Source organism: Mytilus edulis, chromosome 8 (genome assembly GCF_963676685.1).
Source record: "Mytilus edulis chromosome 8, xbMytEdul2.2, whole genome shotgun sequence".
Taxonomy (NCBI): domain Eukaryota; kingdom Metazoa; phylum Mollusca; class Bivalvia; order Mytilida; family Mytilidae; genus Mytilus; species Mytilus edulis.
In genome coordinates, this window is record NC_092351.1 from 54,551,780 (window position 1) to 54,568,468 (window position 16,689).

Sequence of the window (16,689 nt, forward strand, 5' to 3'; positions counted from 1 at the left end):
GTCTCATTGGGGTCTAAGCGTGATGCGGGATTGCTGATTTTTTGTAAGCGTGACACGTGAAAGTCAAATTATTGTGTCGGGAAAACGGGAAATGAGGTCTTGCGGGACCCAGGAAATGACAAAAAAATGAGAATTGTTTACGTACATAGTGTAATCATGATACGGGAATCTGACAAAACATTAAGCAGGATCCAGGATCGGAACCAAGGATCCGGAAATTTTTTCACCTAATTTCGGTCATTTTGGGATAACAAAAAGTTGGTGCCCTTTTTCAAACAAAGATTGTGTCTATGCTCATACAGTCATACTGAGACTACTATAACATGTGTTATAGTAGTCTCAGAGTCATACTAGTAGCATAACGAACTTGTTTAAACTGTTGCATCGCATTTACTTCTGAAATTTCCCTACCTTTTTCCTTAAAATCTATCTTGAGCAATAAAAGGAAGGCAACAGTTTAAAAATGAAATGATTTTAATGACTCAAAATGATAAATTTCTCAAACATCGCTTACGTTTCTTTCGATTTTGAAGACAAAAATAAAACCGGATGTTTTACGACAATAGTAAAACGACCAATTCCGGACTCATTTCCGGGATTAGTTTTGTTTAATATCAAATTCACAGGAAATCGTCGGCTTTTTAACTGTTTGATCTTTAATAGTGTTGAATATTACCGGTAATTATAATAGTTGGACTTGTTTAATTTAGCATGAAATCATTTTGAATTTACGATTTAGTGTCTAATTTGCGGAAGAGAATTTCAAGCATGCGTATTAGTAAACAAAGCATGTGTGTTTGTAGTGAAACAAAATTTTGTTCTAGGTAAATTAATTTAATTTTAATTTAATCAGAATTGACAATTGTCTAAGCTGAGAAAAGTAATTAAATAAATCCGACAGTTGTTATGAACTTTTAATTTCTTTAAAATATTAGTTCTGGGCTTTTGATCAATAGAAAATTTAATTAAAAACACAGGTAAAGAGATTAGCGATCATTAGCCAATATTTCCCCGAGGCATTACTATAGTTATTAGGAGGATTATAACACTTTACTGGAGTGGCAGTTTTATTACAGGAAAGGGATAAAAAAAAAAAAAAATAAGTTCAAAAAAATTATGGCGATTTAGACAATGTAAGAAACTCGATCTCAACGAAATGACCGAAATTATTTCTGTAAAAAAATATAATTTGTCCTAAATCCCAATTACTCATTTAGGACAAAATACTTTCAGTTTAGGTCAAGACTGGCATATATGACCGTTTCCGGACCCTTGATCGGAACCCCCCAATGAGAACCCCGCAGAACACTCAAGTGAAAATTGAAAATCACTTTTGATGATAATCTTCTACATGTTCTATTGAAACGGGGTTCTCACCAGAATGTGAACCCCACTAAAGGAATTATGCTTGTTGTTTGGTGTGAGCGAAGGCTCCATGTTGAAGACCGTATTTTGACATATACCGGTAATGGTTTACTTTTATAAATTGTGACTTGGATGGAGAGTTCACGAGTTGGTTGACCGTTATGAAATAACCGTTTCACAAATGATATCGGATTTGTTCCTTACGTCGTAACTACAATCCCCTTCCCTTTTATGAATGTGACCTACCGAATTAGACTATTTACCGGATTTGTTATCACATATGCAACACGACGGGTGCCACATGTGGAGCAGGATCTGCTTACCCTTCTGGAGCACTTGAGATCACCCCTAGTTTTTGGTGGGGTTCGTGTTGTATATTCTTTAGTTTTCTATGTTGTGTCATGTGTACTTCTATTGTTTGTCTGATTGTCTTTTTCATTTTTAGCCATGGCGTTGTCAGTTTATTTTAGATTTATGAGTTTGACTGTCCCTTTGGTATCTTTTGTCCCTCTTTTGTCTCATTGGCACTCATACCACATCTTCTTATATCTATCTGCTAAATAATGTTCATCCAGCTATATAATTCATACATGTAACACCAGATTATCTTTTCCATAGTGGATTTGTTTTGTTGGGATTCTGTCACAGTAATGTCCATCTTACTCTATTTTGTTTTGGAACACATTAACTTTTTATTCTTTCAGTTTTGTTGAAAACGCAGTTCTAGGAAATCTTAAAATATTAATTTCATACATGTACACCATGTGACAAAATAAAATGTGATACAAACCCAACAGCTAAGGTAAATTCTTCTAAATTTGAAAATTCAGTTGTCAAAACAGGTGACTTCTCTCCCTTGAAACTTGCAATTCTGTTGTCACAGAAGTTCCAGCAAGTTACCTCCCCTTTATCATCTCCAAATACAATAAGCATGTGGTTGGAAGCTGACCATGTAAGTGCTGTGACCTTACTCTGAAAAAAAATTGTAATATTCGTCTTTATTCATACACCATTTACACTGTACATATATGTTATGTGTTTTTTAATCTCCTTTAATGAAATTGGTGTCAACGGCAGGTATTTATTATTGTCTTTTAAATTTATACACAACATTGTAAAAATACATACCACTAATCATGTTATCCATTAGATATCATTAAAAAGTATTAGACGACAGGGGCTGTCATAGCTTATAAATTAATGTTAATTGCAACATTTTTCCTTTTGAGACAATAGTCCAAATGAAAGCTAAATAAAAGTTACGGCTTACAAAAATTTATTTATTGAAGACCATTAACTTTAATCCAGACAATGTAATAACAGTAATTACATGTATTTAAGTCTTTGAGTAAAATGTGCCTTTTAAACAAATGGGGGTCTCTTCATGGTGATAAACTGTAAACATTCTTATATTTAACAAATGATGTTAACGGTATTGTTTGGAGCATGACGATAAAATGTACACTTTCCTTCACTATAGACGGTAAAAATAAACGGCTGATTTTGAGAAATCAGGCAAAGTTTTTTCCAAAAATGATTGTAACGATAATTGTTTGAGATCTCTGACAAATCATGATAAGGATATTTTGACTGTAAATCACTGAATTTGTTTTACCAGGTTGACGCTTAAGGTAGCCGAAAATGACCGTTTGACACCTGACAATAAAGGGCATTAATACCCTTATGTACATGTAACATATAGAAATGTTTGTGCCACAGAAATCAATAGTTATCACTCAATTTTGGGGAATTGATATTGTTGAATACCAGAGATATACAATACAATACATGTACTAAACATTTTGATGGGAACAAAATGAATGCCTTTTCATTATGACATGCAGCCTGAAGGGGACAGGTTATGGTTGTTATCTGATTTGAACACAGGATTATAATATTTGTTTTAATATTGAGAAAACTCACATGGGCTTCAGTTTCATAGAGTAACTCGTACGAGTTGACATCCCAGATAAACACTTTACCATCCTCTGAACCACTGCAACATAGCATCTGATTTGGATCTACTGCTGTAGATGGTAATGTGACACATGTCACTTTTTCTCTGTGTCCACAATAAACTCCTTTATGAGCTATTGGGAACGTTGATGCGTCGTATATGAAAACGTCATGTCGAGCAGCAAAAACTAGCAGACCACTTTTATTGAAGCCCACTGTATGGCTAATGTACCAGTTTGGTGACGCCGGTAAAGTCAATAATGCCATGCTATGATAAGTTTGTTAAGGTAACAATATTCAGTAATATCTTATTTTAGTACATTTCCCGCAAAATCGTCAAGCGCACGTTGATTTATTTTTCCCAAGTTGCCATAAGTTGGTCGCAGCCAATAGCGACAACACCGTTTTTGCAAGTTCTCATAATTATATATCACACTTGCTTAATGTCTGTTTCTTTGATTACTGAATGTACCAAACGGTACAGAACAGAGGCTCAGAGTACGAAATAATTTATAAAACATTTTACATTTCAACAGATAATGTTGCAAAAATCAACATTGACCAAATCTTCCTGACGCTCAAAACAGGCAATTTGTCATATGCAATTTCAAGCATCTACATGATCAAGGTCAATAAGAAAATGAAAAACTGATGATGAGCCTGAAAAGTAATGATCTCAACTTTAACTAAAATTAAAAAACACAAATTACACTGAAAACTAAACACTAGATGCATTTAAAAACAAAATGTTTTTTTAAATTGATTTAAACAATCACTGAATCAGGGAACAATAATAAAAATAAAAAATATTCTGATCCCCAAATGAATTTGCTGAAAAAAATATTCTGGTCATGCAGATGACATAAAAATCATGCTGCATGCAAATTCCCTTAACATAATATGAGGCAGGCATTACCTGTGGATGGGGACGAAGTCTGTATTAATTTTTATTTATTCAAACATGTTGATAAACAGAAATACCGTAACATTTCTGATATTCAATGGTTCTGTTGTTATTTAAGTTATGACGTCATATTCAATGTAAACAAAGAAACGCTGTTATCAGGTAACGTTTTTTTCATATCAAACAATAATTAAAAATGATTGGGTGTTGAATTCTGTCCTATATTTGTTGATATGTTGATAAATAAACATTTTATTCAAAGTCTCATGCCAACAAGCCCGGAACAGGAAGCAACAAGACCGGAACAGGAAGTAGATCTGAAAAAAAAGTTAACGATTTTGAGTTCATTAGTAGAATGAAAAATTCGTGAAAATTTTCCCGATTTTTTTTTTTTTAAATTTATTGATTTTTCTACCTTAATTGGGGACTTCGTCCTCATATTATATTGTTAAATTTTGGAAAAACTAATCTGGTTGATCATTGTTGATCACCTTGAAAAACTGAATAAATTTGACTAAGATAAGAAAAGAAAAAATTAGGAAGCAAGTTAACTGGTACCACCGAAAACTCGTACCACGTTAACTCGTACAAAAAAAGTTATCTCGTACCAACTGGTACCACTGGGAAGTCGTACCATTAAAAATGTATTAAAAAATATGAATGTTTTATGGTTTTTTTTTTTGTTAAATTTATAAAAATAAAGTTGAATTACTTGAATTTTATACTTTATTTAATAAAAACTTTGACAAAAATACAATTTTTTTAGGCACTGATCTTTCAAACTTGTTTTAATCCAGAATAAAGTAAAAACATTGCTTTAACTGTACCTTAAGTTGAATATCTATATCCAAATTAAATTAATTAATAAATATACTACGGAAGATGTGGTGTGAGTGCCAATGAGACAACTCTTCATCCAAATAACAATTTTAAAAAAGTAAACCATTATAGGTCAATGTATGGCCTTCAACACGAAGCCTTGGCTCACACCGAACAACAAGCTATAAAGGGCCCCAAACTTACTAGTGTAAAACCATTCAAACGGGAAAATTAAAGCTGTAATTTATGATCACAAATTGAATGCTTCATTGTATGTTTACAATTGTTGAAAGCCATGTGCTTTTTGGCTGGAAAATTCGGGAAACCCCTTAACAGGAAACAGTTACATTTCATTGTTACACAAATGTATTTATAGACAGTTACAATTTCATTTTGGAAATCATTTTGATTAACTGCTAAGATTTATTCATGAAAAATTTATATTTTCTTGGAGTGAAACTGCTAATACTTTAATAATCTACATCTAGGGGTATGAAAAGGGGGGGGGCTGTTTTTTTTTTACTGTTTTTCCCATAATATTACAAATATAAGTTTTGCTTTATCTTTGTTACAAATATAAGTTTTGCTTTATCTTTATTACAAATTTAAGTTACATTTAAACAGTCCATATATATATATATGGAAGTGTTTAACGACCTTGACTGGCTTATGTTTACTGGATATATATATATATATATACATGTATATATGGAAGTGTTAAACAACCTTGACTGGCTTTTCAGCGATCTTCACTGGCTTTTCAGCCCTCACACGGTCTGATAACGCTGAATATAATATATAATAAATTTCATACTTTATAACTGTTGGTCTTACAACAATTTAAAACCTTTCAAACACAATAAATAAATTCTTTCAAATTTCCTTTGAGAAACAATTGAAAAGTACCCAAATCTATTCATTGTTACTAATTTGGAATATCCAATAATTATCAGTAGAATTTAAAAAAAAGAGTCTATTCAAGGGAGACAACAAAGCAAATCTGCCACTGTAATTTCTATCCAATAGACAATGAACATGAGCTGCAAATTGGTCATTGTACTTTCAAATTATATATATTTTACAGACTTAAGAGGTATTGAGTAAAGTAAAATATATATTCATCATTAAACACCATTTAAATGCATTTAAATAAGTTGGTACAGGTTAGTGGTGGTACAAGGTTGTTTTTAGTGGTACAAGTTGACGTTGGTACGAGTTTACAATGCTACAGGATAACTATAATTCGAAAAAATACACCCCCATTGAAGGTAAATGGTTGCTCCCTTATATGAACCCTTTTTAGAAGAAAAGTACTAGTCTATAGTCTTCTGCCACTACTGGAAAGTGAAAACCCGCAATAAAATAATTATATTAATTAGGCACGTGTTACAAGTGTCCAAATAATTTTGAAGTCTTGAAAGGCTACATGTATGGTTGGAAGGAGTAACAGGCAAAAAAATATATTACCCTGTTACATGTACATTTGTCCAAATAATTAATATGATGTGTTGAAAGGCTGACGCAGGAAGGTGTCAGAGCAAAAACAAATAATTAAAATTTAACGACGTCATAATTATTTAGATAAATGTTACATGTGGTCAACATAGTCAAAATATGTCTGTACTATTTTGTTTCCTCTTACTGTACATACACCGCTGCTCTGTGTAATTTTCCACTGAACTGAAGATTGCTTGTTTATATACTAAATTATAATCCTGGTACCTTTGATAACTATAATTATAGCCAAGGTCAGAATTCAAGGTTTACCAGTCCTTGAAATTGCCTTGTGTGGATAGTATTAGTATTGCCAGCTGTGATAGAGGACATTGTCTGTAATATTAGGGAGATACTTGTGTGAAAAAAAGACAAAGTCTGTAAAAACAATAATTTTGATCAAACCGTTTTTTGCAAAATTCAAAATTTATAATTTCCTAATTTATCATGATTATACACGTACATACAAAAAAGAAGAGTGGTATGATTGCCAACGAGACAACTCTCCAAAAATGACCAAATGAGACCAAATGACACAGAATTTAACAAACAGAGTTCCCTGTATGGCCTTCAACAATGAGCAAAGCCCATACCGCATAGTCATGACTGTCAGCTACAAAAGGTCCGAAATGACAATGTAATTTATGTACAAAAATGAACGAAAAAAACAAATATGTAACACATAAACAAACGACAACAACTGAATGGCAGGCTACTAAATTAGGACAAGCACTTACATGTACATACAGAATGTGGCGGGGTTATACATGTTAGCAGGATCCCATGTACATGTTCATAAACTATTTGAATTGTAGAAGACTATATTATATATAAGTGATTAACTTGTGTCTCATCCCTTTTGCATATTTAAGCAAATAAAATATGTTTAAACTACATGTAATTATTTGAATTTTTTTCTTGTATTTTATGCACTGCTTTTCGATTTTATAAAGTTTATACATGTATATGTTTTCATATCTTATCAAAATATATATCTTATTAAATCCTGTCTATTTTTTTTTTACAGATTTGTGTAGGCTTTTAAGGCATGGGTCATTACAAACAAGGTAAGTAATGTATGTATGGTAGGGGCTACCCTAGTTCTGGAAACTGATCTGACATTATGTGTGGGTCTCACTGGGGTCTAAGCATGACATAAGATTTGCTGATTTTTTATACGACCGCAAAATTTGAAAAATTTTTCGTCGTATATTGCTATCACGTTGGCGTCGGCGGCGTCGTCCGTCGTCCGAATACTTTTAGTTTTCGCACTCTAACTTTAGTAAAAGTGAATGGAAATCTTTGAAATTTTAACACAAGGTTTATGACCACAAAAGGAAGGTTGGTATTGATTTTGGGAGTTTTGGTCCCAACATTTTAGGAATTAGGGGCCAAAAAGGGCCCAAATAAGCATTTTCTTGGTTTTCGCACTATAACTTTAGTTTAAGTTAATAGAAATCTATGAAATTTTGACACAAGGTTTATGACCACAAAAGAACGGTTGGGATTGATTTTGGGAGTTTTGGTTTCAACAGTTTAGGAATTAGGGGCCAAAAAAGGGCCCAAAGAAGCATTATTCTTGGTTTTCGCACAATAACTTCAGTTTAAGTAAATAGAAATCAATGAAATTTAAACACAATGTTAATGACTACAAAAGGAAGGTTGGTATTGATTTTGGGAGTTTAGGTCCGAACAGTTTAGGAATTAGGGGCCAAAAAGGGACCCAAATAAGCATTTTTTTTGGTTTTCGCACCATAACGTTAGTATAAGTAAATAGAAATCTATGAAATTTAAACACAAGGTTTATGACCATAAAAGGAAGGTTGGTATTGATTTGGGGAGTTTTGGTCCCAACATAATAAGGGGCCCAAAGGGTCCAAAATTAAACTTTGTTTGATTTCATCAAAATTGAATAATTGGGGTTCTTTGATATGCCGAATCTAACTGTCATGACTGTGTATGTAGATTCTTAACTTTTGGTCCCGTTTGCAAATTGGTCTACATTAAGGTCCAAAGGGTCCAAAATTAAACTTAGTTTGATTTTGACAAAAAATGAATCAGTTAGGTTCTTTGATATGCTGAATCTAAAAATGTACTTAGATTCTTGATTATTGGCCCAGTTTTCAAGTTGGTCCAAATCGGGGTCCAAAATTAAACTTTGTTTGATTTCATCAAAAATTGAATAAATGGGGTTCTTTGATATACCAAATCTAACTGTGTATGTAGATTCTTCATTTTTGGTCCTGTTTTCAAATTGGTCTACACTAAAGTCCAAAGGGTCCAAAATTAAACTTAGTCTGATTTTAACAAAAATTGAAATCTTGGGGTTCTTTGATATGCTGAATCCAAAAATGTACTTAGATTTTTTATTATGGGCCCAGTTTTCAAGTTAAAATTATTATATTAAGTATTGTGCAATAGCAAGTCTTTTCAATTGCACAGTATTGCGCAATGGCAAGAAATATCTAATTGCACAATATTGTGAAATAGCAAATTTTTTTTTAATTAGAGTTATCTTTCTTTGTCCAGAATAGTAAGCAAGAAATATCTAATTGCAAAATATTGTGCAATAGCAAGATTTTTTTTTAAATGGAGTTATCTTTCTTTGTCCAGAATCAACTTAAATCTTTGTTATATACAATATACAATGTATATTCACTTTTTACTACCAACTGATAAATTAAAATAATCTTTACCATTCAGTGACAACAAGCAGTTTTTTTACATCTTAATATTTTATGATGTATTTAAATGAGTAGTTATTGTTGCAAACTCCATTAGAAATTTTAATTGAGATTAGTTTTGGAATAAGGGAAAGGGGGATGTGATTAAAAAAATTGGGTTCAATTTTTCTCATTTGAAATTTCATAAATAAAAAAGAAAATTTCTTCAAACAGTTCATTAGACCACATTCATTCTGTGTCAGAAACCTATGCTGTGTCAACTATTTAATCACAATCCAAATTTAGAGCTGAATCCAGCTTGAATGTTGTGTCCATACTTGCCCCAACCGTTCAGGGTTCAACCTCTGCGGTCGTATAATGCTGCGCCCTGCGAAGCAACTGGTTTAAGCTTGACAAGTGAAAGTCGAATAGTTAAGGGTGAAAACTGGAAACTAAGTCTGGCAGGACACAGGAAATTACATGCGCTATGATGGCAACGATAAGCGGAATACAGGATCAAACCCCCTCCCCTAATGAGACCCCCTCATATAAATATCTGACTGCTGTCTACTGGACCTATGCTCTTTGTATACACATCCCGAACCCTTATCAAATGAAATTTGAAAGAAATTTTTATGAAAAGAAAAAGGAAGGATACCACATATGTACAGTGACATTCAAACTCATAAGTTGAACATAAAGAACAGTACACAAAACAGTACATAAAAAACCAAATACTGAGCAATACAAACCCCACCTAAAACTCTCTCAGGTGCTCTGGGAGGGTAAGCAGTTCCTGCTCCACATTGTAGCACCTGTTATGTTACTCATGTCAATACAACCCCAGTGATAAGTCTTAGGAAGTCAAAACAACTTGATGCAGATTATGATGAATGTTCTGGCTATTATGGCCATGTGGGCATCAACATTTTGGTTTTCTGACAAAATCTTTTGTCCAATTTATAACATGATTAGGAATATCTTTACAGAACTTACCATAATATTTAATGCTACAAGTACACACCCGCGATATCGCGGGTCCGTGACTGAATTAAAGTATATAACTATGCCTAAGCCTTATTTTAGTAATTAGTATTGTCATCTGAAAAAGTCATGTCGATTATAAGATACAAAGTTTTCTCTGCTTTCAAATCTTTCTGTTTGAACCCGTCGACCTGGAACTTATCAATTATTGGTAATATTAATTATTTGGAAAACAAAAGGTCCTGGCTATCCAGGAATGGAGTATTTTTTAATCAATGTTCAGCATTGTCCTATATTAGTTATCTTAGAAAGTCTTGCTGATTGCTGAATAAAACTACAATAGGGAACAATTTGACAATGATTGAATTTAGTAGTGTCAGCCCTTTGATTATGACCCGTGTATATAGAAAAATCCTAAATACACCGTTTGGTGGTGCGCCTGTCAAATGCGGAACGTACAGATAAGGTAATAGCTAACAGGTGAATATACTATTGGTATCGGTATCGGATTTGACCGGGAACTTGTTAATTATTGGCAATATTAATTATGTGGAAAACAAAAGGGTCTGGAGTGGTGTAATTTTTAATCTACACCATTGTCCTATATTAGTTATATATAGAGTTGAATTCTTTGATTTGTCGTTTTTACCCGATGACGGCTGACAAATTGGACCTCGTAATTTTAGTATTATAGATATGAGAAAGGGAGGATTTTTTTTCTATTTTGAGGGCAAGGTCATAGCAGCTATTTCAAAATAGGCAAACATTTTCATTCTCCTGCAGCAGATAAAAAAGATTGCAACTAGCTATAACATTTTGCACCCATGCAAACTTTTCAAAATCTCCATTGGTATTTTAAGTGCAAAAGGAACTTATTAATGCTCCTCTTATATTGTCATAAGTGTTTTAAATCTACTAAGTACTGTATTGTTTGAATAAGTACATGTGCTTAAACACCCTTTTAATTCATTTGAATGTCTGTTTTGATGTTTTCTGTTAATATAATACAGTGTAAACTGCCTAATCTGACACCTGAGTATTCCAACATCCTGCTTTAACCGACACATTTTCATAGTCTCAAAATAAGCCTATCCTTACAGAAAAATATGAGTACATTTGTATTCCTACACCCTGCTTTTAATCCAAAAATATTTTCTGGTCCCCATGTATGTCGGATAGCACAGGCTACACTGCAAAGAATTCTAAAAATTCAGGGTAACACCTGTTTATGGGGCATATCCCCATAAATCTGTACAGTTGACAGGCCTGCCCAGTTCTGATACTTCTGTAATTTTACGGTTTACTTTTTGCAATACATTGTAGCTTTAAGTTAAAGAGAGCTGGTTTTAATTATTTATCTTTACTCAGATTTTATTGTTGTTCCTGTACATGTGCTTGTCAGTGTTAATATTTAAAAGAAGATGCAGTATAATAGCCAATGTGACAACTCTCCACAAGAGACCAAATTACACAGAAATTAACGACTTGAGGTCACTGTACAACCTTCAACAATGAGCAAATCCCATACAGCATAGTCAGCTATAAAAGGCCCCTAAATGACAAATGTAAAACACTTCAAACGAGAAGACTAACAGCCTAAATTATGTACAAAAAATGACTGAACAACAAATATGTAACACATCAACAAATGACAACCACTGAATTAATGTGTTTAATGATTGTTTTTTTTTCCTTTAAGACTACTAGCCAATGAAAGCTTAGGATCAAGACTATTCCAATCATCTCCTGCTATAAATCAGTCTGTAGTCTGCTGTGGTTTAACGGTCAACCAATCTACTCACAAATTATCAGGATGTAGACAGTTCCACACAAGTATTCCAAGAAATGATGAAAATGAATCTATGCCAGATCCAGAAACTGGTTGGCCTAAGCTCAAAGAAGAAAAAGAATGGTTAGACTATAATAAAATTGTTTATCCACCACAGAAGCCTGGAGACCCTAAAAGACCAGCCGTAAGTATTGTTGTTGTTAAGGGAGCTACCATTTGATTTTAAGGGGAATGGGGGCCACATGCACCCCCTATTGTTCCCCATTCTATATCTCATTATAGCTAAATAAAGATAAAAATCTTATCTACATTAATTAAAAGAACATAAAATAGCCAATTAAACCTTATCTACATATCTACATTATTAGGCTAGCCATCAGAACGTTTAGTTGTTTTATTTGAACAGCAATAATGTTGGAATGAAACTGATAGCTTCTCAACATGAGTTATGCTACATATGTAGGAGAAAAAACAAAAAGAAAGAAGATTTTTTTTGTAGGAAATATGTCATCAGAAAAAACACATTACTGTAAATTCAGAAATTATTGCGTGCATTTATTATATTTTTCACGAATGGACAACATTGCGAGTTTAATTATTGCGTTTACAAAAAAATATGCATAAAGATTTATGTTTCTGTTATTAAAATGCAAGTTCTTATTATTGTGATACTCACCTAGTCGCATTATTCGCATTAATAAAAACCTCGCAATAATTTCTTAATTGACAGTAAATAGCTATTTAAACCTTATTTACTACATCATGTACATTATAAATAAGATGATTTTTGTTTTTTGTAGGAAATTTGTCATCTGAGAAAGCACATTAAATACAGTCCAAAAAAACTTTGGTATCATGCACTTATGGTAAGTAGTTAATATTATGTTTTCTATATAGGCGACAATTGACTATATTTCTCTAATTTTTTCCCAATTTATCCTTTTCTTGACCTATTGATTCTGTGGTTCTGTTTGTTTAATCTTAGTCCTTTATTAGTTAAAATTCAAATATCAGGTCAAATTTTCTTGCTTACCTCTGAATTTACTTTTGTGGCTTCATAAAGAAGGGGACCTTGCCTACTGACATAACATAGAAAGAACATATTTTTTCAGATAATTGGAACAGAAGTGTTATCTGTATATATATTGTTTAAAAGTTAAGAGAGAACCAGATTCCACCACCAAATTTCATGCACTGCTGTAGGATATTTCACCACTTATAACAATAAAATTTCAAATGTTTAAATGCTTGGCTTACACATTTTGCTTTCCTGATTTGCAGCAAGTAAAGTGCAATATTTTGATCCTCCAGTTTCATGAGTTTGATACAGATGCGCATATTTCTTTTAAAAGAATTTGACATGGCTTCAATATAGTCCTATTGGCATAAGGTCAGAATGAACTGACTCATATACAAAAAGAATTCTCAGTCCAGGAACACCACGAGTTGCCTGTAAATCAAATCTCTATTCATTATTATTTTATTATTTGCTGGATACCAATTTTCATAGATTTTTTGGGTACTAGAGAACCACGAATTTAAATGTTCAATGAATTACAAGTTTTCTGTTGGAATGTTAATGCAGACTTTGTCAAAACATTATATTTAAGTGTCAGTCTTTGTAAGAATCAGGCAATTTAAGTAAAAATTAAAACATGATTAGAAACCCACCCAGTTAATCATGCTATTTAATACTAACCATCATCCTGAGTTAAAAAGTGTTAGTCTTTTGTTTGTGTTTGTCTGGTAATATCAAATAACATGGTTAGAAATTGGTTAGAATGATAGCAAATTACAGAGTTATCTCCCCTTATTCGTTAATTTCTAGTGCATTTCAACCAAATTGTATCTTCTGTTACCAGAAAAGAAAATGGAAATGAATGTTATTTTTGTGCATAACTACATATCATGAACTGAAATCAATGTCAAATAGGGTGGGGTTTTTTTGGTCATGTTTTCACCACTGCCTGATTCTTAGGCAGACTGGCACTTAATATCTACAAAAATAGTAGTTTTCCTCATTTTATGAATATCGTTACCCACTTAAAAATTAACGAATGCACAGTATCTTGTGGTGTTTGTTTTGATTTTTATGTAAAATTGTCATTATTAATTGACTTTAAAAGAAGGTTTACAATTAACATAAACCAATCAAAATGCATTTATATGTAATTTAGGTTAAATCTGAAATATCATATTCTGTTTAATTTTTTCCAGATTCGTGGGATGTCAGTAGATGAAGCTATCAAACAGTTATCATTTCAAAAGCACAAAGGGGCACATATCATTAAAGAGGTATGCAGTGTATTTTGTTTTACAGTTAACTGTTGACTTTTTTAAATTGTTATGCCCTTACCACAATGTACCATAGAGGATGGGGTCATTAAGTGTTACCCTTTCTGTCTTTCTATCATTCTGTCTCTCCATCTTTCCTTCAATCCCATTATTGTTTCAGCACTCTAACCTAAGTTAGTCTCATGCAAAAGACAAGGTACAATAGGCCTGTTTTTGGTCTCACTATTTTCTCATTTTTCAAATTTTGTTTTGGAAAGCTACTTATCACATTAAAATATTCCCTTAGGTTTGAAGTTTGTTTAATGAAACTCATACACAATGCTAACAACACATTCAAATTGGGCCAGTAAGTTATTTACCATTCTAGAGTCATGCCCTTTTTAACTTGGAAAATTGCAATGCTACATCTGGGAATAATTGCAATGCTACATCTGGGAATAATTGCAATGCTACATCTGGAAATAAATGCAATGCTACAGCTGGGAATAATTGCAATGCTACAGCTGGGAATTATTGCAATGCTACAGCTGGGAATAATTGCAATGCTACAGCTGGGAATTGTCCTCAGAAACATTCTTCTTTTATTCTATATATATGAAATGAATGTTTATTAATCTATATAAAAAATTTGGTGAACAAGAATTTGAAATTAATAATATGGTAATTAGATAATGGAATTACTGAGTAAAATTTTAATGTCATAAGTTTTTAGCATATTTGTTATATCCTCTTAAAGCATATTTGTTATACATGTACATGTATCCTCTTAAAGCATATTTGTTATATATATCCTCTTAAAATAAATAGATAAATGTATGGATACTGTACATAAATCTCCATGGAAAAATACAAAAGAATGAAGACGAAATGGGCAAAAGTACAGAATAAAGGCCAAAAATATATAGAATAAGCAAAATAGACCAAAAAATGAAGAATACAGAATAGTGGGGTGCTGACATGTAATGAATAGAATTTTTGTTCTCCTAAAAATGAATAAAAAGAAAGAAAGTATGTTGGAACGGACCTAAAATAATTTAAGAAAAAATTATAATCACTTAGTACAATTGAGATGAGATTTTTCTCTTTTTATTAGACAATAGAAGAATGCCAGGAAATTGCTGTCAAGGACCACAATGTAGAGTTTAAATCAAATATGTGGGTTGGTAAGTATACAATATTGTAGTTAACAGTACAATATTTAAGTTAACCAAGTATTTTTAAGGGTTAAAACTGAAATAAATCTATGGTAGATATACACAGTTTAATTTTATCCTGAAAATTTCAATACTTTTAAATCTATGGTAGATATCCTAGTCTACTGTCATCCTGAAAACTTATATCTATTTGTCAAAATAAAGGAGCTTTGGTTGTAGTACCTATAAAATGTATTTGAAATCAGTAACACAACTTTGAGAACAGTTTAAGTTCATAACAACTGATCAAGTCTACAGAATTTCAATGTAAGCACAGAAATACAACCCTTTAGTGATGTGATTTGAAATTTTGATGAATTTAGTTGGTTAAAAAAGTACAAATGCAGGATCTTCTTCCTAAATGGGTTACCAGATGCTGCATATATTTATCTCATATATTTTTCACAGATTATTTAAAACTTTTATTGTTTTGCTTTTGGGTTGATAAGTTTGGAATAATAAATTAAATAAGTGATGGTTTATGTTAAGTTGTTCCTTTAACAGTAATACAAATAATTATTGGGTCACTTTCCCCTAAAAATTTGTCTGTGCTAAAATCACCTTGTCCAGTATGAATTGATACATGTATGTTTACAATTTATGATAAATTACAAATTTTTTGTCAATATATTGCAAAAAAATGAAAACATGAATTGTAAAAATTTCCTTCAAATAGTTAATCTTTTTCAAACTTTTTTTCAGAGGATTCTTTTATGAAACAGTCTGCAATAGTGAAAGGCTTTCGTATCATGGGTCGAGGTCGAGGATCTAGAGTTCGATATCGTTATGTTCATTACTTCCTGAGATTACGAGAGGGGAAACCACCCAAGCATTACTATCCCCCGCCAGAAACAGGATATGAAAAAATGGAGAACTATATTAAAGACCAGAGAAAAAGGAGAATTTTCCTAGCGTTATGATATGATTAACCAATAAAATGCTTTAAAAATAAAAATGTGATGTTGGATGATCTGATTGATGTGTAAGGCATTTTTATTTACATGTGTACCCAATCTACTTACTGTCTACCCTTTTGGAGCACCTGAGATCACCCCCAATTTTTCGATGGGTTTGTGTTGCAATAAAATAAAATAAAAATATAATATATAGCAACATACACACATCCACATCATAGGCTCCCGAAATTGGACAGGCACATACCAAATGTTAAGAGGTTAACCACTTTGCTTGCACCAAACCAATGAAGGTTTATAAAAAGGTCTTTTG

The 16,689-nt window shown here is 32.3% G+C and overlaps 2 protein-coding genes across 2 annotated transcripts in view; one reads left to right on the plus strand and one right to left on the minus strand.

The window, feature by feature from the left end:
* LOC139485895 (gem-associated protein 5-like) overlaps window positions 1-3,724 on the minus strand; it is a 178,831-nt gene extending 175,107 nt beyond the window's left edge. The window contains exons 1-2 of the mRNA XM_071270551.1: window positions 3,289-3,724; window positions 2,156-2,337 (exon numbers count right to left, since the gene is read on the minus strand). Coding sequence (XP_071126652.1) covers window positions 2,156-2,337; window positions 3,289-3,588 — 482 coding nt within the window. The 5' untranslated portion in view covers window positions 3,589-3,724. The remainder of the gene's footprint in view (window positions 1-2,155; window positions 2,338-3,288) is intronic.
* A 145-nt stretch (window positions 3,725-3,869) lies between these two features.
* LOC139485896 (large ribosomal subunit protein uL22m-like) lies at window positions 3,870-16,417 on the plus strand. Its single transcript, XM_071270552.1, has 7 exons — window positions 3,870-3,988; window positions 7,566-7,605; window positions 11,885-12,158; window positions 12,775-12,840; window positions 14,192-14,269; window positions 15,363-15,432; window positions 16,165-16,417. The coding sequence occupies exons 1-7, from the start codon at window positions 3,973-3,975 to the stop codon at window positions 16,380-16,382; spliced, it is 762 nt and encodes a 253-aa protein (XP_071126653.1). The 5' UTR covers window positions 3,870-3,972; the 3' UTR covers window positions 16,383-16,417.
* The last annotated feature ends 272 nt before the right edge of the window (window positions 16,418-16,689 follow it).